This window comes from Magnolia sinica, chromosome 18, assembly GCF_029962835.1.
Source record: "Magnolia sinica isolate HGM2019 chromosome 18, MsV1, whole genome shotgun sequence".
NCBI lineage: Eukaryota > Viridiplantae > Streptophyta > Magnoliopsida > Magnoliales > Magnoliaceae > Magnolia > Magnolia sinica.
The window spans coordinates 2,059,153-2,086,696 of NC_080590.1; the positions used below are offsets into that span (position 1 = coordinate 2,059,153).

The 27,544-nt window shown below is 41.2% G+C and overlaps 1 protein-coding gene across 1 annotated transcript; it reads left to right on the plus strand.

The window, feature by feature from the left end:
• The first annotated feature begins 21,863 nt into the window (after positions 1-21,863).
• On the plus strand, positions 21,864-27,544 carry LOC131233688 (COBRA-like protein 1). The gene is made up of 6 exons (XM_058230478.1): positions 21,864-21,937; positions 24,805-25,255; positions 25,372-25,528; positions 25,609-25,886; positions 26,900-27,139; positions 27,423-27,544. Exons 1-6 carry the CDS (start codon positions 21,872-21,874, stop codon positions 27,542-27,544), a joined length of 1,314 nt encoding a protein of 437 aa, XP_058086461.1. The 5' UTR covers positions 21,864-21,871.

Sequence of the window (27,544 nt, forward strand, 5' to 3'; positions counted from 1 at the left end):
ACTCACGTGAGTCGCTGAATCAAATCACAAACCACAAAAATTAAACCCAACTTGGCACATCGACTCATCTAAGTCAGGCCTGTAAACACGCTTAAGACCAACAAGAGAAATACATGTGCATAGGTAAGCACTCCACCTGCAGCATCTCTATCCAGAAGAAGCGCTAGGTTGATTCCCCAGGCGAGTCTAGTCTTCTGTTGAATAAACCTTTCTCATGATAACAACCCCTGCCTTCTGAGCAGATTGGATCATGCAGGCATGTGCCTCTCCAATCTCTCCTCCGCTGCAGCGAAAGGAAGGGTCTTCAGGTGCCATCGTGTTGCATTTGTGCTGTGGATTCAAAACTGTCCACCGATCATACACGTGTACAAAAGTAGGCCCATGAGGCCCATCAGTTCTTTAGGCAGTCCATCATGATGGTATGAAAAATACTTTTTTGAGCCATACCCCTTTCAGAAAATTGCTATGCGGAAAACCCCCACTGTGGACGTTGTGTACAGAAGGGTGCCCCACACGAGCCCCGATTGCTGGGGTTTTGGTTATTTTACATTTTGTTTGCGTTATGTTTTCAATGCCAGGCTTTCCGTTGACCAAGGATAATATATTAATTACAAAACCGAAACATCACCGGCCTGTGCTCTAGTGGTAGAATACTATCCTGCCACGGTATAGACCCTGGTTCGATGCCCGGCTGGTGCATCACTTTTTTAATTTGCATTTCTTTTTCCCAGTTTTCGGTGGCATCCAAACAGACAAAAACTCTATAAAAATGATGAATTCTTGAATAATGCGTAAATGATACATGAGTTTCAAGATGAAATTGCAGATTGGAAGGGATTGGAAGATAGATCCCTGGATTGGCCAGGGGTGCCAAACAGACACGGGATCCTATCCTGGGATATAGCAATCTCATAGATCTTAACTCAATCCACTGACATCACCATCAATACCTTTAAATCCCATCCAATCCACCCTAATCCCTTTAAAATTGTGTGGGACGTGTTTGGTTTGAGGGATTGGAAGGTTTAATCCAGGGATTGGCCGGGCGTGCCAAACAGACCTGATATAGCAATCTCGGGATATAGCAATCCCATAGATCATGCAACAATCCAACGCAGCTATCATTACCTTGAAATCCGTGCAATCCACTCCAATACCATCCAATCCCATCCAATCTGTCCGGCCAAACAGGCCCTCAGTTTGTATATATGGGCACATGGATTTACTGATCTGAGTCATTGATACGATGGACCCGCCTTGGAATGTTGAAAATATCTCCTCAATGGAAATAGTTGCTGGCTGGCTTCCTCTTAAACTTTCAATATTACTTCTATTACTTGGGTCGATGTACAAGCATCAGTGATCAACATAACCTTTGTTTTTAGAGTCCAATGCAAGCCATTGGAAATCTTCTTTTAACTCATCTAAATTCGATAGTGATGGTCACCGTCATCTGTTCGGGCGAAGATTGGGTACTATCCCCACACGGATATACGTGTTTTATCCAAGCTATCCATCCATTTTGAAATACCATTTCAGGGCGTGAGCCCATAAAAGATAGATTGATTACTTGAGCTGACCCCACCTCAAGAAACGGCGGGAATGCTTACTGCCCAAAACCTCTCGGGGGCTTTAGGAATTATGGATCAAGATATATTTATGTTTTCCCTTCATACAGATTTACGTGACCTCATGAACAGGTGTATTCATCACGGTTTGAGGTGTGCAAAATCGGCCCAATCCGGCGGATCCGACCCAATCCGCCCCGATTCGAACAGAACCGGTGGACTGGATCGGTTAGGTTTGGGTACGACCAGGCAGATCCGAATAGCATGCGGATTAGATTCGGTAAGCAGCAAATCTGACCAAACCGAACCGAAATCCGATCTGTTTGGATCCGATCCGATTTGATCCGGACCGGACCGGGTGTAATGACTAGTTAATTACAAGTTTGCCCCTCTCCTATATATATATATATATTAGAGAAATTTCCCACTGTACGACCCATTTATGGCCCATTCCCAAAAATAAGCCCACTTATTTTGAGCTCCCAAGAATAAGCCTCAGTTGTACGGCTCCATTTTCCAGGTCGAAAATGCATTTTCCAGGTCGAAAATGCCCCTGCTTTTTAAGCCTTTTGATTTGTGAAACCTTGGGCTTGCTTTGGCTACAGATTATAATTGTAGTTATAACCGTAGCCATAACTCGCCAATTGCAAGAGGGTGGATAGCGAGTCAGGGTTGACCGGGTCAATGTATGTATATATAAGCATATAAAAAAAAATTTCTTTACAAGAAAATTTTTTCCTTTCCTACATTTTTCTCTAATACATCTTTATATAAATATGTATATATAAGCATATAATTTTTTTTTTTCTCTTTTTATTCATTTCTTTCTTTATTCATTTAATAAACATATCTCTTAAACCAGAATGAGTTACTTGACGAACCATATAGGATTTTAGGGTAGGAGATGGTACTTTAGCTAACCAACCTACTTATTTTCCAAGATTCCATCAGGTCGTTGGTCGAAAATCCATTTCATTCACTTCACGGTTAATTACAATCAGTTTATTTCACGGTCAATTTCATGCATTTTACAGTATATTCCCTTCACTTTCATGGTCAATTCGCTTCACTTCACGGTCAATTCCATGCATTTCACGGTCAATTTGCTTCACTTCACGGTCAATTCTATGCATTTCACGGTCAATTTACTTCAATTCATGGTCAATTTCATGCATTTCACGGACAATTTCCTTTACTTCATGGTTGATTCAATGCATTTTACGATCAATTCCCTTCACGTCACGGTCAATTCCATGCATTTCACGGTCAATTCATTTTACTTCACAATCACTTCAATGCACTTCACGGTCAATTCCCTTCACTTCACGGAATTGACCGTGAAATGCATGGAAATAACCGTGAAGTTAAGCGAATTGACCGTGAAATGCTTGGAAATGACCGTGAAGTGAAGGGATTTGACCGTGAAGTGCATGGAAATGACCATGAATCTAAACGGAATCATTGGAAATGACCATGAAATGCATGGAAATGACTGTGAAGTGAAGCGAAATGACGGTGAAATGTATGAAAATGGCTGTGAAGTGAAGGGAATTGACCGTGAAGTGCATGGAAATGACTGTGAATCTAAACGGAATCGCCAAAATTGACCGTGAAATGCATGGACATGATCGTGAAGTAAAGCAAAATGACCGTGAATTGCATGGAAATGACCGTGAAGTGAAGGGAATTGACTATGAAGTGCATGGAAATGACCGTGAATCTTAACGGAATCGTCGGAATTGATCGTGAAATGCATGAAAATGACTGTGAAGTGAAGGGAATTGACCATGAAGTGCATGGAAATGACCGTGAATCAAAACGTAATCGCCGGAATTGACCGTGAAATGCATGGAAATGACCGTGAAGTTAAGGAATTGACCGTGAAATGCATGGAAATGACCGTGAAGTGAAGGGATTTGACCGTGAAGTGCATCGAAATGACTATGAATCTAAACGGAATCGCTTAAAATGACCGTGAAATGCATGGAAATGACCATAAAGTGAAGCGAAATGACCGTGAAATGCATGGAAATGGCCTTGAAGTGAAGGGAATTGACCATGAAGTGCATGGAAATGACCGTGAATCTAAACGAAATCAACAGAAGTGACCGTGAAATGCATGGAAATGATCGTGAAGTGAAGCAAAATGACCGTGAAATGCATGGAAATGATCGCAAGGTGAAGGGAATTGACTGTGAAGTGCATGGAAATGATCGTGAATCTAAACGGAATAGCCGGAATTGTCATGAAATGCATGAAAATGACCGTGAAGTGAAGCGAATTGAACGCAAAATGCGTGAAAATGACCGTGAAGTGCATGGAAATGACCGTGAATTTAAACGAAATCGCCGGAATTGACTGTGAAATGCATGAAAATGACCATGAAGTTAAGCGAATTGACCGTGACATGCATGAAATGACCGTGAAGTGAAGGGATTTGACCATGAAGTGCATCGAAATGACCGTGAATCTAACCGAAATCGCCGGAATTGACCGTGAAATGCATGAAAATGACTATAAAAAGTGAAGGGATTTGACCGTGAAGTGCATAGAAATGACCGTGAATCTAAACAGAATCGCCGAAATTGACCATGAAATTCATGAATTTAAATAGAATCGCCGGAATTTCCATGCATTTCACGGTCAATTCCAGCGATTCCGTTTAGATTCACGGTCATTTCCATGCATTTCACGGTTAATTCCCTTCACTTCATGGTCATTTCTGCGCATTTCACGGTCAATTAGCTTCACTTCACGGTCATTACCATGCATTTCACGGTCATTTCCAGCGATTTCGTTTAGATTTACGGTCATTTTGATGCACTTCACGGTCAAATCCCTTCACTTCACAACCATTTCCACACATTTCACGTTCAATTCGCTTAACTTCACGGTCATTTTCATGCATTTCACGGTCAATTCCGACGATTCCGTTTAGATTCACGGTCATTTCCATGCACTTCATGGTCAATTCCCTTCACTTCACGGTCATTTCCATGCATTTTACGGTCATTTCACTTCACTTCACGGTCATTTCCATGCATTTCACGGTCAATTCTGACGATTCCGTTTAGATTCACGGTCATTTCGATGCACTTCATGGTCAATTCCCTTCACTTCACGGTCATTTCCATGCATTTTACGGTCAATTTGCTTAACTTCACTGTCATTTCCATGCATTTCATGATCAATTCCGGCGATTCCGTTTAGATTCACGGTCATTTCCATGCACTTCACGGTCAATTCCCTTCACTTCACGGTCATTTCCACGCATTTCGCATTTTAATTCGCTTCACTTTACGGTCATTTTCATGCATTTCACGGTCAATTCCAGCGATTCTGTTTAGATTCACGGTCATTTCCATGCACTTCACGGTCATTTCCCTTCACTTCACGGTCATCTCCACACATTTCGCGTTCAATTCGCTTCATTGCACGGTCATTTTCATGCATTTCATGGTCAATTCTGACGATTTTGTTTAGATTCACGGTCATTTCGATGCACTTCACGGTCAATTCCCTTTACTCCATGGCCATTTCCATGCATTTCACGGTCGTTTCGCTTCACTTCACGTTCATTTCTATGCATTTTACGATCATTTTTGGCGATTCTGTTTCGATTCACAGTCATTTCGATGCACCTCACAGTCAATTCCCTTCACTTCACGGTCATTTCTACGCATTTCATGGTCAATTTACTTCACTTTACGGTCATTTTCATGCATTTTATGGTCAATTCCGGTGATTCCGTTTAGATTTACAGTCATTTCCATGCATTTCATGTTCAATTTGCTTTGCTTCACAGTCATTTCCATGCATCTACCTGATGGAATTTTGGAAAATAACTACGTTGGTTAGCTAAATTAGCTTATCCTACCCCAAAATCATATGTGATACGTTAAGTAACTCATTCTAGTTGACCCGGGGACCCCAACTAGCTGGCTTCTTTTTTTTTTTTTTCCTTTCCTCTTGTAATCCCCACCGCTTTTTGTGGGTCCCATTATGAGGTATGTGTTATATCTAAACCGTCCATCTATTTGGCGAACTCATATTAAGGCTTGGGATGAAAAATAAGATAGATCTAGCTATCAAGTGGACCACACTGTAAAAGGTAGTGGAGGATTGGACGTCTACCATTGAAACCCTTTTAGGGGTAAAGAAGTTTTGGATCATTATGAAATTTGTTTTCCTCTTCATCCAGGTCTTTGTGACCTTATGAATGGATTGGATGGAAAATAAATGTTATGATGGGCCGTATAAAAATTTTTAACGGTGAAAATCAATTTTCCTGCTGCTTTTTGTGGTGTGGTCCAGTTGATATTTGGATATGATTTTTTCTTTTTGTTAATGCTCGGAAATGATCTCAAAATATGGATGAACGTTGTCGATATAATAAATACATAACTTTGGGGCCCATGTAACTTTGATATCTTTTGAACCGTTCGTACAACGCGGAGTTCGCGGAGCGTCCGCGCTCGTCTTCGAGCACCAGGCGATATGCCTCCGGAAAGAAAGCGGGGGCATTTTCGACCTGAGAAATGGGGCTACTCCCCCTGACCCCAGCCCCGTGGCCGGTGGTCGGTGCTCTGTGGGCCCCACCATGATGTATGTATTTCATCCATTACGTTCATCCATTTTTAAAGATTATTTTAGATATTCATAAGAAAAATGAGAGGTACGTAAATCTCATGTGGACCACACCACATGAAAACAATAGCGATTGGAAATCCATCATTAAAGTCCTCCTAAGGCCCACTGTACTGTTTATTGGACATCCAATCTGTTTATTAGGTCATATAGGCACAGATGAAGGGGAAAAACAAAAATCATCTCGATCCAAAACTTTTATGCCCCTAAAATGTTTTTAATGATTGAAGCTCATTCAACACTGTTTCATGTAATGTGGTCCATTTCAGATCGATATATAACTCATTTTTGGTCTTATGGCGTAAAATGATCTTTAAAAATAGATAAACGGCATGGATGAAACACATACATCATTGTGGGGCCCACAGAGCACCAAGCACCAGCCATTGGCTGGTTTCAGGGGGAGTAGCCAATCCGTTCCCGGCCATATATGGGTCGTACAGTTGTAAATTTGCCATATATGGGTAGTACAGTTGGAAATTAATGTATCTGTTACCTCTTTCGTTTTTTAAACCCACCTATCCGCCGCTCTCTTCCCACACCCGAACCCGAAAATCCCTCAAACGCCTCTCGTCAGTCGTCCCTACCCGAACGCCGGCGACTGGCAATCCTCATCCAGCCATTCACAATCGTTCATCAGGTAGGTGGACCCACTCGGCCACTGTTTATTTATTTATTTATTTTTGTAAGAGATGGCTCGCTCGTCGGCCAGCCATGGCCGCTGCCCGTTGGTGGTCCGGCCACCCAGGATCGTCGGCCAGCCATGGCCGCTGCCCGCTGGTGGTCCGGCCACCCATGATCGTCATCTGTTGAAGAAATCATATGAAAACAGTGCTTCAGATGTGGCCCTGAGAAGTTTTCAACAATGAGCGTTCATTCCCCCCTGGCTTACATGAGCATCAGATCAGCCTCCCTTTTATGTATCATCCCTGAAATGGTACGGAAAAATGGATGGATTCTGTGGATCTGATACATATACCATGATACGTCCCACAAAAGTTCTACATATCAACACCTTCCAGTTTCTCTTCTCTGACCTGGGAATGTGATCCACTAGGGAGGGGATTAGGTTAGGCCTCGGCCTCACCCAAGATGGTGCGGCCCTTGCCATGGTGCCCACCTTGATGTATATATTCAGTAGTCACTCTATTTATCCGTTTTTTTAAGTTCATGTTAGGATATTAGGGGAAAAAATGAAGCTGGTCCAATTGTCAGGTGGGCCATAACATAAGAAACAGTGGTGATTGATCATTAATAGCCACAAGTTTTGGAAAGATGATATTTGTTTTTTTACCTTCAGTCAGGCTTATGTGAACTTATCAACATATTGGATGGTGAATAAAATCTAAGGAAACATTAAGGTGCCTTCTAAGAAGTTTTTAATGGTAGTGTTAAATCACCACTATTACTTAGAGTATAGTCTACCCGATAACTGAATCATCTTAATTTATGGCATATTGCTTTAAAATTATCTGAAAAAATGGATGGACGGAGTGGATACAAAATATACACGTCAAGATGGCCCCTAGGGCTGCAACATCTTTGGAAGCTGATTGTGTATGTATTGAGTAAACTCTGTGGGTCCCATAGTCATTAATACATTTTATCCACTGTCCATACATTTTAGCAGATAAGTTTAGGTCGTTAGACAAAAAATGAAGCATATCCAATACATTTTATCCACTGTCCATACATTTTTTTTTCTCCTGTTTTATTTTATTTTATAAATGCCGATACATGAAACTATTCCTTTCTGAATTTAGTAATGAGAAAGTGGTACATTTGTGATTCTTAAATATAATATATTCATTGGAAAATTCTCAGCTGCCACTCGTTTGAGTTGACACAACGAATTGTGTTTATGAGAAAGCATTACAGTGAGGTGAGGGTGAGATTCTACTAAAAAATTACGATGTAGCATATGCATGTAATAATCATCCAAAACCAAAGTAAGGCACATATTCTACAACTATTAACAATATCTGTACTTTTTCTTTGTCATCTCAAAAATTACATCCCAAATAAAAAAAAAATAAAAAAATAAAAAGGGCTGATGACTGATGGTGTTTTGAGAGAGATCCATTGTTGTGAAATTGGTTTGCCCGTGGTTAGAGAGTGAGCCCATGAAATCCATCAGAAAAAAAAGAAAAAAAATACAAGTGAATTTGAATGTGTAAAGGAAGCTGTGATTCTAGTCATCTCCATGAATGTAAGAACAAAGGAGAAAAGTGGCGCAGCGGCGCATTATATATGGACGGGATCGTTGCTCCTTCACTAAGCGAGAGCACCTCCTGCTAATGCCTGATCCATTCCCTACGTTGGGAGATCAACTGACAGATGCCATTCCCTACGTTGGGCCTCACTATCATAACACTTTCGTCCAACTAATTGCGTGTGAAACGTCGCAGATGCACACATGTACAAGGATGTTCACCTGGAACTATTTGGACAACAAGTTATCCTTCAACTAGCACATAATTTACAAGTAGTTGGTTTTTCCCCCTTCACAGAATTTATTTTTTGTTTTTAAATATCTGTTTGCTTCTTTACTTAATTTATATAGAAATACCATTTGGGATTGTCATTCTTATGTGTTTGTCTATTTTTCCCATAAAAAAACATATTTGGGATTGAAATGTTTTATATATGTTTCTTTTCTGATGTGGGGTTAAGGGTTATATGCTTGACATTGCTTTCTTTTAATCATTTATCCCAATATATTAATCTTTATTTTTTTTTGTTCCTTTCTTAGGTTGAAGCAGAGGAACAACCTGAGATTTCGGAGTCATATTTGGTTTCAGCAGTCCCTTATTTCGCCTTTTGTAAGGTCAGTTATTTTTATTTTTGGCCTCTCTTTATTTCTTGTCTTGATGCAAGCACAAGTGATTTAAGATTTGGAGTCCTGATTTGGTCTGAAATTTCATGATTAATCAGTCTAATTAGGTACAAAATGTCATGATATTTCATGAAATTTGTGCAACCAAACATGCGCTGAGATAGAAAAGAATCACATTCACTTAATTCCTTTTCTTGTTTATATTTTCATGGCAGTTCTTTTTTATTTTTGTTATACAGCAGTGTATCTAGGGAATTATTGAGATCTTGTTTGATCTTACAATATTATAACTATAATATAAGTAGAGCATGTTTCATAGATGAATCGAAAGCTATGTGCCTTTGAGTCTCTTATTGTGTTCAGCCCAGAAAACCTCATCTGCCAGTAGTTTGGCTCATCTAGAGATTACCCAGGGGCATAGTAGATTTTGAGATCCTCTATGAGAAAGGACTTGCATCTGAGATAAATTGATTTACAATGCAGATTACAGGTTGATTTAACAACCCATAGATTGATTACTCGCTATGTACTCTAGTCTTAATATGTACATTGCTTTCTTTGCTTAGATTATCTCATTATTGCTTTCTTTACTCAGATTATTATTGTGACTTGTGACTTGTGATTGTGATTTTTAAGTTAGATAATTAGTTACCCGTTTGAGGATTTCTATGTGGACATACATAGATATGGTGTGTTTTTGGTGGCATAGAAATCACTCAAATTGTCCCATTTTGGACAGTTCAAGGTTAGATAGATAGTATGCTTTCATATAGTCTATTTAAATGTTCATGCCTGATCCGTGGTCCATTTCCTCATTTCTCTTTAGATATTTTTCTTTTGTTTTGTATCCAATGCCAAATATCTTCACATTGTTTTAGATTTTTGGTATTGGAATGTAACGTAAGATAAACTTATCTGGAGAGGCATGAGGAGATGCTGTCGGATTTTCGGCGTGGAAGTTTACATGAGAATATGAAAGTATTACCATCTATCCAACCTTGGATGAGTAACTAATTTAGGATTTAGTATAACTCTATTAGCATTAGATTGCTAATGCTAATATGATATAGTATATTTCAAATATCAGATGGAAAGTGCGGGTCTTTCCAATACTCCGTCCCTAGCCCCGGGTGGTCGGTCAATTACATCGCCGTTGATCCTTGAATATGAAGGATTAGGTCTTGAACATGAAGAGGTGCCTGTCGACTTGATACTAGTACCATACAGTCGCATGTTGCGGGAAAAATGAAAAAGAGGTCGGCAGTGTGGGACGATTTTGAAGAAGTAACCCTGAAGAATGGCCAAGTGAAGATGCAATGTAAGCATTGTAAGAGTCAGTACGCTAAGCAATCAGATGGGTCGACCACAACATTGAAGAAACATATTGAAAAGTGTCATAAAAAAGTGAAAAATGCGGCAACGCAACAAACACTTTCATTTTCGCAATCTGCAATGGGTCCGTCGGTGTCCATCTACAAGTACGACAAGGAGCTGGTGAATGAGTTGACGGCCAAGTTAATTATTATAGATGAAAGACCATTTCAGATGGTAGAGAGTCCTGCTTTTGTTGGACTAGGCAGATGCCTTAACCCCAGATACGAGAAGGTCTCTTGTACAACAATCAAGAGGGTGTGTATGAAGATATATGAAGGCGAGAAGGTCAAGTTGAAAGGAGAGTTGGTAATGCAAGCGATTTCTTGAATTAGCCTGACATCAGATTTGTGGACGACGTCCAATCAACGAAAGGGGTATATGTCCCTTACTGCTCACTACGTTGATGCCGAATGGGGGCTTTGCAAAAGAATAATAAACTTTCGTTATCTAGCGCGTCCGTTGAGAATTCCTAACCCGAGGTTGGGTTGGGTTGGGTTGGGTTAGGGTTAGGGTTGAGGTATAGGAACCTTGGTTGGCTAGGGTTGAGTACCAACCCAAACCAACTTGCCTAACTTTCAGCCCTACACATGACAGCAAAAAACTGGGCTAAATTTGATATGGGCCCCGGCTTGCAGGGCTGGGCTCACGCATTTATTTCTTAGGTTTGACAATAGGACTAAAGTGTAGAAATTGGGCGTTTTCCGCCATCCATTTGAAGGCCAGGAATTTGGGCGGATGGTATTTTTCATTTGACTGGTTTTCTACTATGAGCAAACCAGAGCTGGTCGCACATATGGACTGTTTTGGTTCACTAGCGTGCCACCACCATCTGATCTTCTCACATATAAAAGGAATGGAGATTTACACCCCACCCTATTTATAGTTGCACCTTTTTCTTTACCCATCGGTAGTGCAATGATGTATTAGTACTACTTTGGTGCTATTGTATTAGCAGAAGTAAAATAAATGGGTGTATCTAACAAAATGGTGGTGTAAATATGCCTCCCTACTTTCTTCAGTTTTGGGTTGAGGGTTTTGATGTTTTCCCAACCGTATGACATTTTGGGTAGTATACCCATGTGAGAAAAGCTGGCATGCTCCTCAAATTAGAACCACTCAAATAGTGGGACCGCTCTAAATGAATTATAAGCCAAAAGTTTCTCTGAAAGAAATATCCTAACTGGTCGATTGGTGGACATCAATGGATTGTAAATTTGAAGAGTAGTTAACGGACCAAATCCTAGAAAAAATGGTTAGTAATCAATGGTCAGGATCAATCTGATTTTATGTACATGAAGTCCCACTAGCTGGGTATTTCGCATTTGAGGCATTTGCCACGTGCGATTGGGGAGCCCGGAAGTCAGGGATCTGTTAATGGGCGAGAATATAATGTAATGGCTTTTGGCTGCAGCAGGACAAGCCATCCACGGACGCGGATTATGTGTTTTGTATCTACACTGTTCCTATATTTTGTGTTAGATTTTAGGTTATGAGCTTAAAAATAGTCAGATCTAAATCTCAAGGGACCAAACTTTCTAGGGCCCACAGTAATGTTCAATTGCCATCCAACTCGTCGATAAGGTCACACAGACCTGGATGAAGGGAACACACAACTATTAAAATACATGACGGTGGGCCCCAAAGTCACGGATCCACCGTCCGTGTGTATGGGATAATACTCTGATGGCAGGGCATTTATGAATCTGACGCTACCCAGGCGAGACTGGAAATGGATTGGCTACTGACCCTGCCACTAGCGAATGGCTAGTGGTCGGTGCTCTGTGGGCCCCACCATGATGTATATGTTTCATCCATGTCGTCCACCCATTCTTCCAGATCATTTTATGGTATGAGCCCAAAAATGAGGTTGATCCAAATCTCAAGTGGACCGCACAGTATTGATTGAACGCCCACCGTTAAAAAATTCTAGGGGCCACAAAAGTTTTGGATCAAGCTAATATATATTTTTCCCTTCATCCAAGTTTGTATGACCTAATCAACAGGTTAGATGTCAAATAACCATTACAGTAGGCCCTAGGAGGCTTTTAATGGTGGACATTCAATCACTACTATTTTCCCATGGTGTGGTCCACCTGAGATTTAGATCTACCTCATTTTTTGTATTAAGCACTAAAATTATCTTTCTAAATGGATGGAGCGTATGGATAAAAAAACATATATCATGGTGGGGTCAACATAGAACCGACCACTAGCCACCTGGCTGGTGGCAGCGTCACTAGCTAAACCGCGTCCGGCGAGACTAGCCACATCACTAATAATATGGTTAGACTTGTTAGGCCACCACTAAAAAGATGCACTTTGGTTGGTGCCGTACAGACTGGGCCCAAACAATGACAACCACGCTGTACAACACCAACAAACAACCCAATGCTTAATTTAGCATCAGATCATTAAACAGCGCCCCGGAGCTTAGGTTAGCAGAGACGAGTCCGGTGTCAGGCCTTAGAGAGCTCCGACTGTAACGTAAATCCTTCAACGTTACAAAGCCATCCATCAGCTAAGATGCGCCACTGGGTATCATTTAGCAACCTTTGTCATGGGGGTGAAAACACAAAACATCCGCATAGCCCATGGCCCACATCAGATCTTCCCACCACCAAAATAAAAAATCATAATGAAATCTCATAAATCAAACATCATAAAATAAAAAGGCATGAAAATGTTACCGTGTAAACGTCATCATGAAATTCCATGACATCCCACTTAATGTTTATGTTCGCATTCGGATCATACCCATCTACAATAACCAAAATTCAAAATTAAAAATGAAAAAACATAAATAATAATACTATTATATATTTTATTAATTGAAGGATTTTAACTTTAGGAAAAAAAATGCAACCTTACAACTAACCTGTTGTAGAAAACTCCATTAAAAGGAAGCTTAAAACCAAGAGAAAACCCCCAAAGCTTAAACGAAACATGTCTTTCTTTTGACTTCTTCTCACGCCTGTATAGAGAGAGAGAGAGAGAGAGAGAGAGAGAGAGAGAGAGAGAGGTTATTCGTCTTCTTCTTCTACTATGCAATAGAAAGAAGGAAATGATCTTCTGTTCATATTTTCTATTTCTTCAATCTCTTTAATCAGAATTCGTGGCTTAAGAGAAAATCTTTCCATGTCTTAATGACCCGGGTTCCTAATTTTCTATATTTAGGATGGTTTTCCGCATCCTTAGACTAGCGTGTAGCCTTTTTATTTCTTTCCCGAAGTGTACGGCATTGCCATTCGCACGCCAGGTGACACGTGTCAATATGGTACTTGTGCCAGATCGGAGCTTTCCATCAGGTGGACCACACTTTTTATATTTACTATGACTAGAATTCAGGTCTTTTCACTACTGCAGTGGGCTGCATTGTGGGTGGCTGGGAAGGTTTTTTTTACCGTATGTTTTGTTCTTATCTTGTGGCTCACATAAGGATTTGAACAGAATGATGGTTTTGAGGGAAGATCTACTAAGTGTCTCCAACCTGATGAAAGGCTCAGATCTCTCTCAAGTGTGCCATGTTGGTACGTGTGCTTGCGCGTATGGATGGGCAACAGAGGCATGGATTTAGCAAACGTCTTCTTTTCCTATTATAACGCTCTCAGTTGTCATTGGTTTATCACTTGATGCATGATCTGAAATGGTAGTTCTGGTGTCCACACCCTACCTCGTGAACCCCACTTGTAGTGGTTCAATTGATTTTTTCTTCGTCTGTGTCGAAGGCATGGGGGAATCCTGTGCATTTCCTTTTTTATTGTTCCACATCAGCGCCGATGACATCAGCTGATATCAGCCGCCAAAAACTAAAGACAAAAATGAAAATACATACAGATTTGCAATAGGGACATTTATGTAATTACATTTTGGCACACCGATTTTCTCTTTCGGAATTACTGCATAACACATTAACCATGTTTTAATGTGTGGAACTTCTATGACCCCAACATAATGTATATATTACATACCATCCATCCATTTTTGAACCATTTTAGGGGATGAGCCCAAAAAAGAGAGATGCATAAATCAAGTGGAACACATCGAAGAAAGAAGTGGGGATTGAATGACTACCGTTGAAACCTTTCTAGGACTGACATTTATTTTTCTTCTAACTTGTTAACAAGGTCACGCAAACATGGATGAGGGGAAAACAAAAATATCTCTGAGACTTCTTTAGGCTCAAGAAGTTATCAACAGTAGATGTCCAATTCTCACTATTTCTTGTGGTGTGGTCCACCTAATCATTGCATCTACCTTTTTTTTTTTCTCATGCACTAAAATGATATAGAAAAATGAATGAATAGGGTGGATCTAACATGTATATAATGGTGGGATCCAATGAAGTTTCACAAGTCTAAGCATTCTGCTTTTTTCTCCGTAATCGGTTCAGGCAATGCCAACTAATTTGGGCGAAGGCTTCGGGGATGCGGATTTCCTGTAAAGCCTTTCGCAGGAAGTTCCTGCACAAGGATGATGGTTGGGGCCCACCGAGATATTTGTTAGAAATCCACTCGTCTATCCGTTTTTGTAGATCATTTCATTAAGTTTGACCAAAAATGAAGTGTATCCAACACAAGTGGGCCATACGAGAGCAAACAGTGGGCATTCAGTGAGTATTGTTGAAGCATTCTTATGGCCATAAAAGTTTTGTATAAGGCTACCTTTTTGGTGTTTTCACTTCATACCATTGAGAATGACGTTGTAAACGGTTTGGATAGCATATAAAAATAGAGCCCAGGAAGGTTTCAACGGTATGAATTTCTTTTCCCAAATTTCCCTCTTTTATAACCCACTTTAGTTTTCTATCCACTTCATTTTTGGTCTCACATCCTAATTAGATCTCTGAAAAACGGAATGGATTTCTCACATACATTATAGTGGGCCCCATACAATATCCTTTCACAGTAACTTCTTCCCAAAGGCTTTCCCGTGAAATCCACTTCCCCGCTTCGGTGGATCCCCCTGTCTACCCAGATATGTATCAAACTACATCCACGTTGTCCATCCGTATTGAAAGCTTATTTTAGAACACGATTTAGAGAATGAAGCGGATCCAAATTCCAGATCGACCATAGTACAAGAAATAGTGGTAATTGATCATTAAAAACTTCTTGTGGGCCTCAAAAGCTTGGGATGAAGATGATATTTGTGTGTTCTCTTCATCTCGGTCTTTTTAACCTTATCAAGAGGTTGGATGGCAAATAAACATTCCTTTAGATTCTAAAAATTTTTTAATGGTGGGGATTCAATCAAGACTGTTTCCTGAGGTGTGGTCCACCTAAGAATTGGGCAACTTCTTTTTTTGGATTATGACATAAAATGAGCTGTCCAAATGTTTGGACGGTGTGGATTTAAGTCACGTGTATAATTACGAGCCACACAGTCAGGGGTCTCACCCACCTCCGAAGCCCCACCCTTCCATTCTAGGGCATCCGTTTCGGACGCTGTTTGGCTAGGGACCACCACCAGCTAGCTAACTGGTTTCAAACTTATGTGGCCCCGACGTGATGTATGTGTTTTATCCATGCTTTCCATCTATTTTGGTATCTTATTTTGGGGCATGAACTCCCGAAATTAAGCAGATCTAAACATCAGGTGCACTACATCGACGGAAATTGGCCGTTTGAGAATGAAACAGATCTAAACATCAGGTGGACTATATAGACGAAAATTGGCCGTTTGAGGACAGTTAATCGAGTGAAATGGGTCGTGTTGCATGTTGTGTCGGATGAGCTTAATAGGCCGTGTTTTTTGCTGCGGCGCACAACAAGGTATTGTAGCCCAGCGTAGCTTGCTATTTTAGCATGCCCTGCCATGCCGAACCTGACAGCCATGCAGGCCATGCCGCAGGCGATTTTACCATGCCAGCCCTAAGTAAATTGCATGGGACACGAATTAGCTAGGGACGTTACTGGTCGGTGTTGTGGCTCCATCATAATGTATATGTTTCATCCTGGCCATTCATATCATTTTATGGTACAATCCCAAAATAAGGTAGATTCAAATCTCAAGTGGTGGACCACATCACAAGAAATAATGTTTATTAAAGGCCACCATTAGAAAAAATTTGGAGGCCACAAGTTGCTGATATTTATTTTTTCCCTTTATTGGGGTCTGTATGACCTAATCAATAGGTTGGATGTCAAATAAATATTACACCGAGCCTTAGGTGGTTTTTAACGGTGGACATTCACTCATTAGTGTTTTGTTGTGGTGTGGTCCACCTGAGATTTTGATCTGTCTCATTTTTAGGATCAAGCCTGGATAAAACAGATACATCATGGTGGAGCTCACATAGCACCGAGCAGTAGCCACTTAGTGGCAACGGCAACGTCAATAGCCAAATTGCATCGATTGCGTGGTGTGCACAGGACCGATCTCGGTGGTGTTGACGTCAATAAATTTCACGGGACCCATCATAACATATGTGTTATATTCACGGTGTTCATCCATTTTACGAGATCATTTTAGGTTAGTGGCCCAAAAATGAAGCAGATTCAAAGATCAAGTTGACCGCACCATAAAAAAGCAGTGGGGACAATGATTCCTACCTTTGAAACCTTCATAGGGCTCACCTTAATGTTAATTTGTCATCCAACCTGTTCATAAGGTCACATAGACTTGGATGAAGGGAAAAAACACAAATATCAGTTGGATCCAAAACTTCTATGGCCCCTAATAAGTTTTCAATAGTCAGCGTTCGATACCCACTGACTTCTGTGGTGTGACCCACTTGAGCTTTGGAACTGCATCATTCTTTGGCTCATGCCTTAAAATGATATCTCCAAATGAATAGACAGTTTGGATATCACACATGCATCATGGTGGGGCCCATAGATATTAGTGACGTAAACACACCAATGAGATTAGTGGTGTGACCCACCAATGAGGTTAGTGGTGTGCGCAATCCGTTTTCCGTCAACGAACATAGGGAAAAAAATTTCAGGACGTCCACTTCGACGGGCCCAGAAACCCGTAAAATGTTGACCTTGCATTCCGTTTGTGCAGAGTACGTGTGACTGTGGCTCAGTTGCAGCGGAGGCGGAGAACTGCTAACCTCTCTTTTTCTTTTTTCTTTTTTTTTTTTTTTTGGGTTAGCTTGTTAGTACACACCCATGTTAGCCACCCCCACTAGGGATCGATACAAGGTATCACAACTTATGGTGCCGTACCATATCATCAACTGGCACTTATATAGGACATATAACCATGAAAACTGTACGCCCCACCATGAAGATTGCCTGAAACAAAAACAGCCCAGCTTGCTCGTCAGGTGGACTGCACCGTTGGAGTCAATAGACAACCGATGGTCTTACTCAAGATACAGGAGGTGGCCATCTACAAAATGGATTAGCCTGATTTTTAAGAAAGTTGATATTCATGGCAGGGCTTATCATTTTCATGGTACCGATTTCCTAAACTAGAGGTATGTTGGCATGAATGATGGTACAGTAGGATGGGTTGTGGTACTGTTGCCTGTACGTGATGATCTCTAGAGCGCGGCTGCATATCCGGGAAAAAATTAGCACTATGACGAGTCCGTACAACGCCCTTTTTTAATCCCCCTGGAAACTCATCTGACTAAAGGCGATTGTTAGGGTACGGACATTGGTTTTTTGATGAAAATACCCCTACCTAAGGGTAAAGCAGCTGAAAAAAGCAGGTGTATTTTCGTCTTTCTTGATTCGTTTGTATGATTGTAGTATACTTTGGTGCTTAAGGTTTTGGTAGGGTTCAATGAAAAAACATGGGTAGTACGTTGGGTCTATACGACGCAAAATCCCCATATCTGGGGACGTAACCCTACTAACCAAGTGCACCCATATCTCGTGACTAGAGATTACTTGCACACGAAGATAAAAAGAGATGTAGATTGTAAAACGTCGGTATGCATGCAACATAAATTTGTACACGTGGCACATATATGTCGTCAGTTTAATATGGGCCAGAAACAAAGATTTACTTACAGGTAACGGCGTACAAAATGGCAGGTTGGTGGACATGTAATAGACGGTTAAAATAGAATTAGCCAATGGTCTTGATCCAACAAACAAACATCCATCAATCAAAGGTTTAGAGTGTTCAATCAACATCTTTTTCGGGTTATGACCCATCTCCACTGAGGCCCACCATTTGGACCCTTTAATTTAAGTTATGTGTATTCAGTGGCTAAGATTATCGGATGAGCCCTTTTTAACAAGCTTATGCCATCTGTAATAGGGCCAACTGTATGAACCGTTCGGATTGCTATGTAACCTTGCCATGTGTACTGTAGGGAGATGGCTCTACTATGTCGTCTCTTGACTAGAAGCGGATTGGCTGGTGTACCTCACACTAGCTATATAGCTGCTGTAGGTACGTGTCACATGAAGACAAGCACTGACGCTCCTCCAGCTCCGTGTCGTACGAACGGTTCAAAGGAGATCAAAGTTACATGGCCCCACAGTGATGTATTTGTTATATCTATACCGTTCATCTATTTTTAAAGATCATTTTAGAGCATTATCCAAAAAACGAATCAGATCCGAAGATCATTTGGACCACACCACAAATAGCAGCGGAGATGATGATCTTCACCATTAAACAATTCTTAGGGCCCACCATAACGTTTATTTTACATCCAATCTGTTCATAAGGTCACAAAGACCTGAATAAAGAAGAAAAACAAATTTCATGTTGATCCAAAACTTTTGTGACCCCAAAAAGGGTTTCAATGGTAGACGTTCAATCCCCCACTGCGTTTTGCAGTGTGGTCCACTTAATAGTTAGATTTGTCTTATTTTTCGTCTCAAGCCTTAAGACGAGCTCGCCCAATGGATGGACGGTTTGGATATAACACATACCTTGTGTTCAGACCCATAGAACTTGCTGACGTAAATACAACAGCTATATAGCTGGTGTGAGGTACACCAGCCAATCCGCTTCCCTCCCAACTACCCCGTAAGTATATTTATTTGACATCCAACCTATTGATTAGGTCATATAGACCCCAATAAAGGGAAAAAATAAATATCAGCAACTTGTGGCCTCCAAATTTTTCTAATGGTGGCCTTTAATAAACATTATTTCTTGTGATGTGGTCCACCACTTGAGATTTGAATCTACCTTATTTTTGGGATTGTATCATAAAATGATATGAATGGCTAGGATGAAACATATACATTATGATGGAGCTACAACACCGACTAGTAACGTCACTAGCTAATTCGTGTCCCATGCAATTTACTTAGGGCTGGCATGGTAAAATCGCCCGCGGCATGGCCTGCATGGTTGTCAGGTTCGGCATGGCAGGGCATGCTAAAATAGCGAGCTAGGCTGGGTTACAATACCTTGTTGTGCGCCGCGGCAAAAAACACGGCCTATTAAGCTCATCCGACACAACATGCGACACGACCTATTTCACTCAATTGACCGTCCTCAAACGGCCAATTTCCGTCTATGTAGTGCACCTAATGTTTAGATCTGCTTAATTTCGGGAGTTCATGCCCCAAAATAAGATACCAAAATAGATGGAAAGCATGGATAAAACACATACATCACATGGGGGCCACATAGGTTTGAAACCAGTTAGCTGGCTGGTGGTGGTCCCTAGCCAAACGGCGTCCGAAACGGATGCCCTAGAATGGAAGGGCGGGGCTTCGGAGGTGGGTGAGACCCCTGACTGTGTGGCTCATAGTTATACAAGTAACTTAAATCCACACCGTCCAAACATTTGGACAACTCATTTTATGTCATAATCCAAAAAAAGAAGCTGACCCAATTCTTAGGTGGACCACACCTCAGGAAACAGTCTTGATTGAATCCCCACCATTAAAAACTTTTTATAATCTAAAGGAATGTTTATTTGCCATCCAACCTCTTGATAAGGTTAAAAAGACCGAGATGAAGAGAACACACAAATATCATATTCATCCAAAGCTTTTGAGGCCCACGAGAAGTTTTTAATGATCAATTACCACTATTTCTTGTACTATGGTTGATCTGGAATTTGGATCCGCTTCATCCTCTGAATCGTGTTCTAAAATGAGCTTTCAATACGGATGGACAATGTGGATGTAGTCTGATACATATCTGGGTAGACCGGGGGATCCACCGAAGCGGGGAAGTGGATTTCACGGGAAAGCCTTTGGGAAGAAGTTACTGTGAAAATGGGGCCCACTATAATGTATGTGAGAAATCCATTCCGTCCATCAGTTTTCAGAGATCTAATTAGGATGTGAGACCAAAAATGAAGTGGATGGAAAACTAAAGTGGGTTATAAAAGAGGGAAATTTGGGAAAAGAAATTCATGCCGTTGAAACCTTCCTGGGCTCTATGTTTATATGCTATCCAAACCGTTTACAACGTCATTCCCAATGGTATGAAGTGAAAACACCAAAAAGGTAGCCTTATACAAAACTTTTATGGCCATAAGAATGCTTTAATAGTGCTCACTGAATGCCCACTGTTTGCTCTCGTATGGCCCACTTGAGTGTTGGATACACTTCATTTTTGGTCGAACTTTATGAAATGATCTACAAAAATGGATGGACGAGTGGATTTCTAACAAATATCTCGGTGGGCCCCAACCATCATCCTTGTGCAGGAACTTCCTAAGAAAGGCTTTACAGGAAATCTGCGTCCCCGAAGCCTTTGCCCAAATTAGTTGGCACTGCCCGAACCGATTACGGAGAAAAAAGCAGAATGCTTAGACGTGTGAAACTTCATTGGATACCACCATTATATACATGTTAGATCCACCCTGTTCATTCATTTTTCTATATCATTTTAGTGCATGAGAAAAAAAAGGTAGATGCAATGATTAGGTGGACCACACCACAAGAAATAGTGAGAATTGGACATCTACTGCAGTAGTGAAAAGACCTGAATTCTAGTCGTAGTAGATATAAAAAGTGTGGTCCACCTGATGGAAAGCTCCGATCTGGCACAAGTACCATATTGGCACGTGTCACCTGGCATGCGAATGGCAATGCCGTACACTTCAGGAAAGAAATAAAAAGGCTACACGCCGGTCTAAGGACGCGGAAAACCATCCTAAATATAGAAAATTGCAAACCCGGGTCATTAAGACATGGGAAGATTTTCTCTTCAGCCACGGATTCCGATTAAAGAGATGGCAGAAATAGAAAATATGAACAGAATCATTTCCTTCTTTCTATTGCATAGTAGAAGAAGAAGACGAATAACCCCCCCTCCTCTCTCTCTCTCTCTCTCTACAGGCGTGAGAAGAAGCGAAAAGAAAGACATGTTTCGTTTAAGCTTTGGGGGTTTTCTCTTGGTTTTAAGCTTCCTTTTAATGGAGTTTTCTACAACAGGTTAGTTGTAAGGTTGCATTTTTTTTTCTAAAGTTAAAATCCTTCAATTAATAAAATATATAATAGTATTATTATTTATGTTTTTTCATTTTTAATTTTGAATTTTGGTTATTGTAGATGGGTATGATCCGATGGACCCAAATGCGAACATAACCATTAAGTGGGATGTCATGGAATTTCATGATGACGTTTACACGGTAACATTTTCATGCCTTTATTTTATGATGTTTGATTTATGAGATTTCATTATGATTTTTTATTTTGGTGGTGGGAAGATCTGATGTGGGCCATGGGCTATGCAGATGTTTTGTGTTTTCACTCCCATGACAAAGGTTGCTAAATGATACCCAGTGGCGCATCTTAGCTGATGGATGGCTTTGTAACGTTGAAGGATTTACGTTACAGTCGGAGCTCTTTAAGGCCTGATGCCAGACTCGTCTCTGCTAACCTGAGCTCCGGGGCGCTGTTTAATGATCCGATGCTAAATTAAGCATTGGATTGTTTGTTGGTGCTGTACAGCGTGATTGTCATTGCCTGGGCTGTCTGTACGCCACCAACCAAAGCGCATCTTTTTAGTGGTGGCCTGACAAGTCTGACCGTGTTATTAGTGATGTGGCTAGTCTCGCCGGACACGGTTTGGCTAGTGACGCTACCACCAGCCAGGTGGCTAGTGGTCGGTTCTATGTCGACCCCACCATGATATATGTTTTTTATCCATGTTCTCCATCCATTTAGAAAGATAATTTTAGTGCTTAACACAAAAAATGAGGTAGCTCTAAATCTCAGGTGGACCACACCATGGGAAAATAGTAGTAATTGAATGTCCACCATTAAAAGCCTCCTAGGGCCTACTGTTATGGTTATTTGACATCAAACCTGTTGATTAGGTCATACAGACTTGGATGAAGGGAAAAATATATATCAGCTTGATCCAAAACTTTTATGGCCCCTAGAATTTTTTAACGGTGGGTGTTCAATCAATACTGTGCGCTCCACTTGAGATTTGGATCAACCTCAGTTTTGGGCTCATACCATAAAATGATCTGGAAGATTGGGTGGACGACATGGATAAAACATATACATCATGGTGGGGCCCACAGAGCACCGACCACTAGCCATTGGCTAGTGGCAGGTTTAGTAGCCAATCTGTTTCCAGTCTCACCTGGGTAGCGTCAAATTTGTAAATGCCCTGCCATCAGAGTATTATCCCATACGCACGGCCGGTGGATCCGTGACTTTGGGGCCCACCGTCATGTATTTTAATAGTTGTGTGTTCCCTTCATCCAGGTGTGTGTGACCTTATCGACGGGTTGGATGGCAATTGAACATTACTGTGGGCCCTAGAAAGTTTAGATCTGATTATTTTTAAGCTCATAACTTAAAATCTAACACATTAAATATACGAACGGTGTAGATACAAAACACATAATCCGCGTCCGTGGATGGCTTGTCTTGCTGCTGCCAGAAGCCATTACATTATATTCTCACCCAATAACAGATCCCTGACTTCCGGGCTCCCCAACTGCACATGTGGCAAATGCCTCAAATGCGAAATACCCAGCTAGTGGGACGTCATGTACATAAAATCAGATCGATCTTGACCATTGATTACTAACCATTTTTTTCTAGGATTTGGTTTGTTAGCTACTCTTCAAATTTACAATCCATTGATGTCCACCAATCGACCGGTTAGGTTATTTCTTTCAGAGAAACTTTTGGCTTATAATTCATTTAGAGTGGGTCCCACTATTTGAGTGGTTCTAATTTGAGGAGCATGCCAGCTTTTCTCACATGGTTATACTACCGAAAATGTCATAGGGTTGGGAAAACATCAAACCCTCAACCCAAAACTGAAGAAAGTAGGGAGGCATGTTTACACCACCATTTTGTTAGATACACCCATTTATTTTACTTCTACTAATACAATCGCACCAAAGTAATACTAATGCATCATTACACTACCGATGGGTAAAGAAAAAGGTGTAACTATAAATAGGGTGGGGTGTAAATCTCCATTCCTTCTATGTGTTGGAAGATCAGATGGTGGTGGCATGCTAGTGAACCAAAACAGTCCATATGTGCGACCAGCTCTGGTTTGCTCATAGTAGAAAACCAGTCAAATGAAAAATCCCATCCGCCCAATTCCTGGCCTTCAAATGGATGACAGAAAACGCCCAATTTCTACACTTTAGTCCTATTGTCAGACCTGAGAAATAAACGTGTGGGCCCAACCCAACTATTGCAGGCCGAGGCCCATCTCAAATTTAGCCCAGTTTTTGGCTGTCATGTGTAGGGCTGAAAGTCGGGCAAGTTGGGTTGGGTTGGTACTCAACCCTAGCCACCCAAGGTTCCTATACCTCAACCCTAACCCAACCCAACCCAACCTCGGGTTAGGAATTCTCAACCCAAGCGGGCTCGGTTGCTTTGGTGGTGTTGATACATGCTAATACTTTCATTAATACATTAGTCTATTATATTTTCAATAAATGTCTTATTTTTTATACTTACAATTTTATTAATTATATATATAGTTATTTATCGTAAAGAACTTCAATTTTTCTAAACAAATGAGCTAAAATATAGGACAACTGCTCTTTTAAAAGTCATATTGTGTAGCATGACATTGACCATTGAAATCTGACGGCACTAGAATTTCTTGTGCCTTCAACACAGACGATCCGCACTCAATTATAATTTATAAGTAACTTATATATCGATCAGGTTCGGGTTGGGTCGGGCAACCCAAGACCTCAACCCAAGCCCGACCGAGTTTTATCGGGTTGATATTTGTATAGCCCAAGCCCGAGACCAAACCCGATACATCCTGCCCGAGCCCAACCCAATGTCAGGTCGGCAACACGTCGGTCTGGTTGAACTCGCCCGACTTTCACCCCTAGTCATGTGGTAAACCCAGGCCCAAAGCTAGCCAAAAAACAAATGGGCTGGGCTCATTCAGACATACAAATTGGGCCCAAATTTTCTATTGTGAGCCATTAGGACCGTCCATCTTCTTCCAAATGGCATACGTACACAAACCAAACTGGCTACATTTTCATATCTGTAGGCCTTGGTGACCATCTACAACAACCAGCTGTACCGACACGTGGAACGGCCTGGATGGAAGCTTGGCTGGGCCTGGGAAAAGGACCAGGTGATATGGAACATGTGGGGTGCAGAGGCCACAGAGCAAGGCAACTGCTCCAAGTTCAAAGGCAACATTCCTCATTGCTGCGAGAAGGAGCCGGTCATCATCGACCTATTGCCAGACACGCCATATAACCAACAGGAGAAGAACTGCTGCAAGGGAGGAGTGCTGTCGTCCATGACCCAAGACCCAACCAACTCTGTCGCGTCTTTCAGACTCGTTGTGGGGAATGCCATCTCCAACGGCGGTTCAATCAACATGCCCACTAATTTCAGTTTGGGCCTTCCAGGGTATACATGTGGGCCCCCTGTCAGTGTACGGCCCACAAAATTTCCTGAAGACAAAGGCCGCAGATGGAGTCAGGCTATTTGTAAGTGCAGTTTTTCTTTGGCTATAATTCGTATGTTCCTGATCGTCCATTTTCACACAACCATTTTGTAACTCACTTGTCCTCATAGAAGTTGATTTTTTATTTTTTATTTGCAGCGACGTGGAACATTACATGTGCCTACTCACAATTCAGGGCGGCGATGGGCCCCACATGCTGCGTCTCGCTATCGTCCTTCTACAATAGCACAATCATCCCGTGCCCGCGATGCAGTTGCTCCTGCCAAGGATCCATGTCCACCACAAAATGTGTCATGTAAGTGGTCCACCACCCATGGTCATCTCTTACCGGTCTCATGTGATAACACTCGTTGCATCTTCACCACATGTTTTTAGGCCCAATGAGTCGCCGTCGCTGTTACGGATGCCGCAAGATGAGAACGATGCTGTTGCGCCTGTAGTGATGTGCACACGGCACATGTGCCCCATCAGAGTGCATTGGCACGTGAAGGTGAGTTACAAGGAGTATTGGAGGGTGAAGGTAACAGTCACAAACTTCAACTATGTGAAAAACTACAGCGAGTGGAACCTCGTGGTGCAACACCCCAACTTGCAGGGTGTGACACAGGTCTTCAGCTTCAACTACAAGCCTCTGCACCAGTATGGCCCAGTCAGTGAGTTATCTACCACTTCCTAAGCTTGAAAACTCGAGTTTAGCTCAACGAGGTTTGGGCTTGGGCTTGATTAAGGCCCAATTAATAAATGAGTAGACTCAGCCCAAGGCCTGTAAATTCCGTCTTATTATTTTTATGGGCCGACTTGGGCCTGATTAATAAACCGATCTGGGCCTAATAACAATCCGCATCCTACGGTACGCAGTCCTATCATCTATCTGACATGTCTCGCCTTGTATCGCACATGCACATGCACAAGAAACGATCCTGATCATCCAATCTATGGATTATTTTGCCATTTTTATGTCAACCTTTGCCTATACCTAATTTACCATCTGGGTCTACATTCTTGAGTCTGGATCGTGTGATCATAGCAGTTATTGAATCGACGGTGATCCATTCATGAGGCCAGCCAGCTTAGTAGTATTGCCGTGATCAATTCATGGTGGGGCCTGCTTAGTGTAAATTATTACTATTAAGTGCTAGTATGTATATATACCATTATAGTGTTTACTTTCTTTGATATTAAAGTTCAGTATTATAGTCTCATGTTCAGTTCCACCACAAATTAAAATTAAATCCTTAAATAAATTTTAACTTCTCATGTGTTTGTAACATCTAACATATTCAATTGATTAGTCCTGCAATAAGAACCTAATATAAAAATCAGCGCAATTAAGTCATTAAGTGGGTCACACCATAGAAATCAATGGATAGACTCTGATTTAATAAAAGAATGTAGTTGTGGCCTGCCAAATGAATGAGTGGATTGGCTTGATTTTTGTATGGTGATCATCATGGAGGACCCAACCCTTTGGACAGGTCGGATCTCATATACACATTACTGGTTGGAACTTATCCACTGGTTGGTCGTGAAAACAATATAACTGCAATTTGAGGGCTAGTTCCACAACCCTTCATTTTATGGAAAAATACGCTTCGCTACATATTTCTTCACTTCCATTAATCTCTAACCAATGCATTTTGAAATTCAGTTACTGTTTCATTTGCAGATGATACTGGAATGTTTTGGGGGATCGATCACTACAATAACATGCTACTGCAGTCAGGGGAGCTGGGAAATGTCCAGACGGAAATATTGCTGAGAAAGGATCCAGGCCTATTCACATTCAATGAAGGATGGGCATTTCCAAGGAAAATTTCCTTCAATGGGGATGAATGTGTAATGCCTCCACCAGATGCATATCCAAGTCTTCCTAATGCCAGCCCTTCACATTTTCTATCAATATCTTGTACCTCAATTGGGTTTTCTCTCTTGTTCTTATTTCTCATTTTGGTTTCTTAGATAGATGAAGAAATCTTCCTTTCTCTTCCTTTTTCGTTTGGGGTTGGTTGATTTGTACAAACCCCATGTTGTTATATATCAAAGACCATGTGTTTTATGCATGGAAAGATAGATGAGAAAAATACCAGCATGCAATTGTTGTAGTCACATTTGCAGAATCGCTGGTCATAGTTGAAAAGTTCTGTTGATCATCGTTTTAAAATTTACAATGCATACTTATTCATTGGAAGTCATTGATGAATGCTTGGCTTGGATCTTTTGCATCCTCCACACTTTTTATGCAACTGAGATTGGAAGGTTTTCTGTTGTTCATGTGTTGATGAGGGTACTAAGACAGCTTTCGAATGAGTGA

Excerpts from the sequence above, each read along its gene's own strand:
- LOC131233688 (XM_058230478.1), top strand. The coding sequence starts at position 21,872 with ATGGACCCAAATGCGAACATAACCATTAAGTGGGATGTCATGGAATTT. Across the intron at positions 25,256-25,371 it reads CAGATGGAGTCAGGCTATTT|CGACGTGGAACATTACATGT; the intron begins GTAAGTGCAGTT and ends TTTTATTTGCAG. Across the intron at positions 25,887-26,899 it reads GCACCAGTATGGCCCAGTCA|ATGATACTGGAATGTTTTGG; the intron begins GTGAGTTATCTA and ends TTTCATTTGCAG.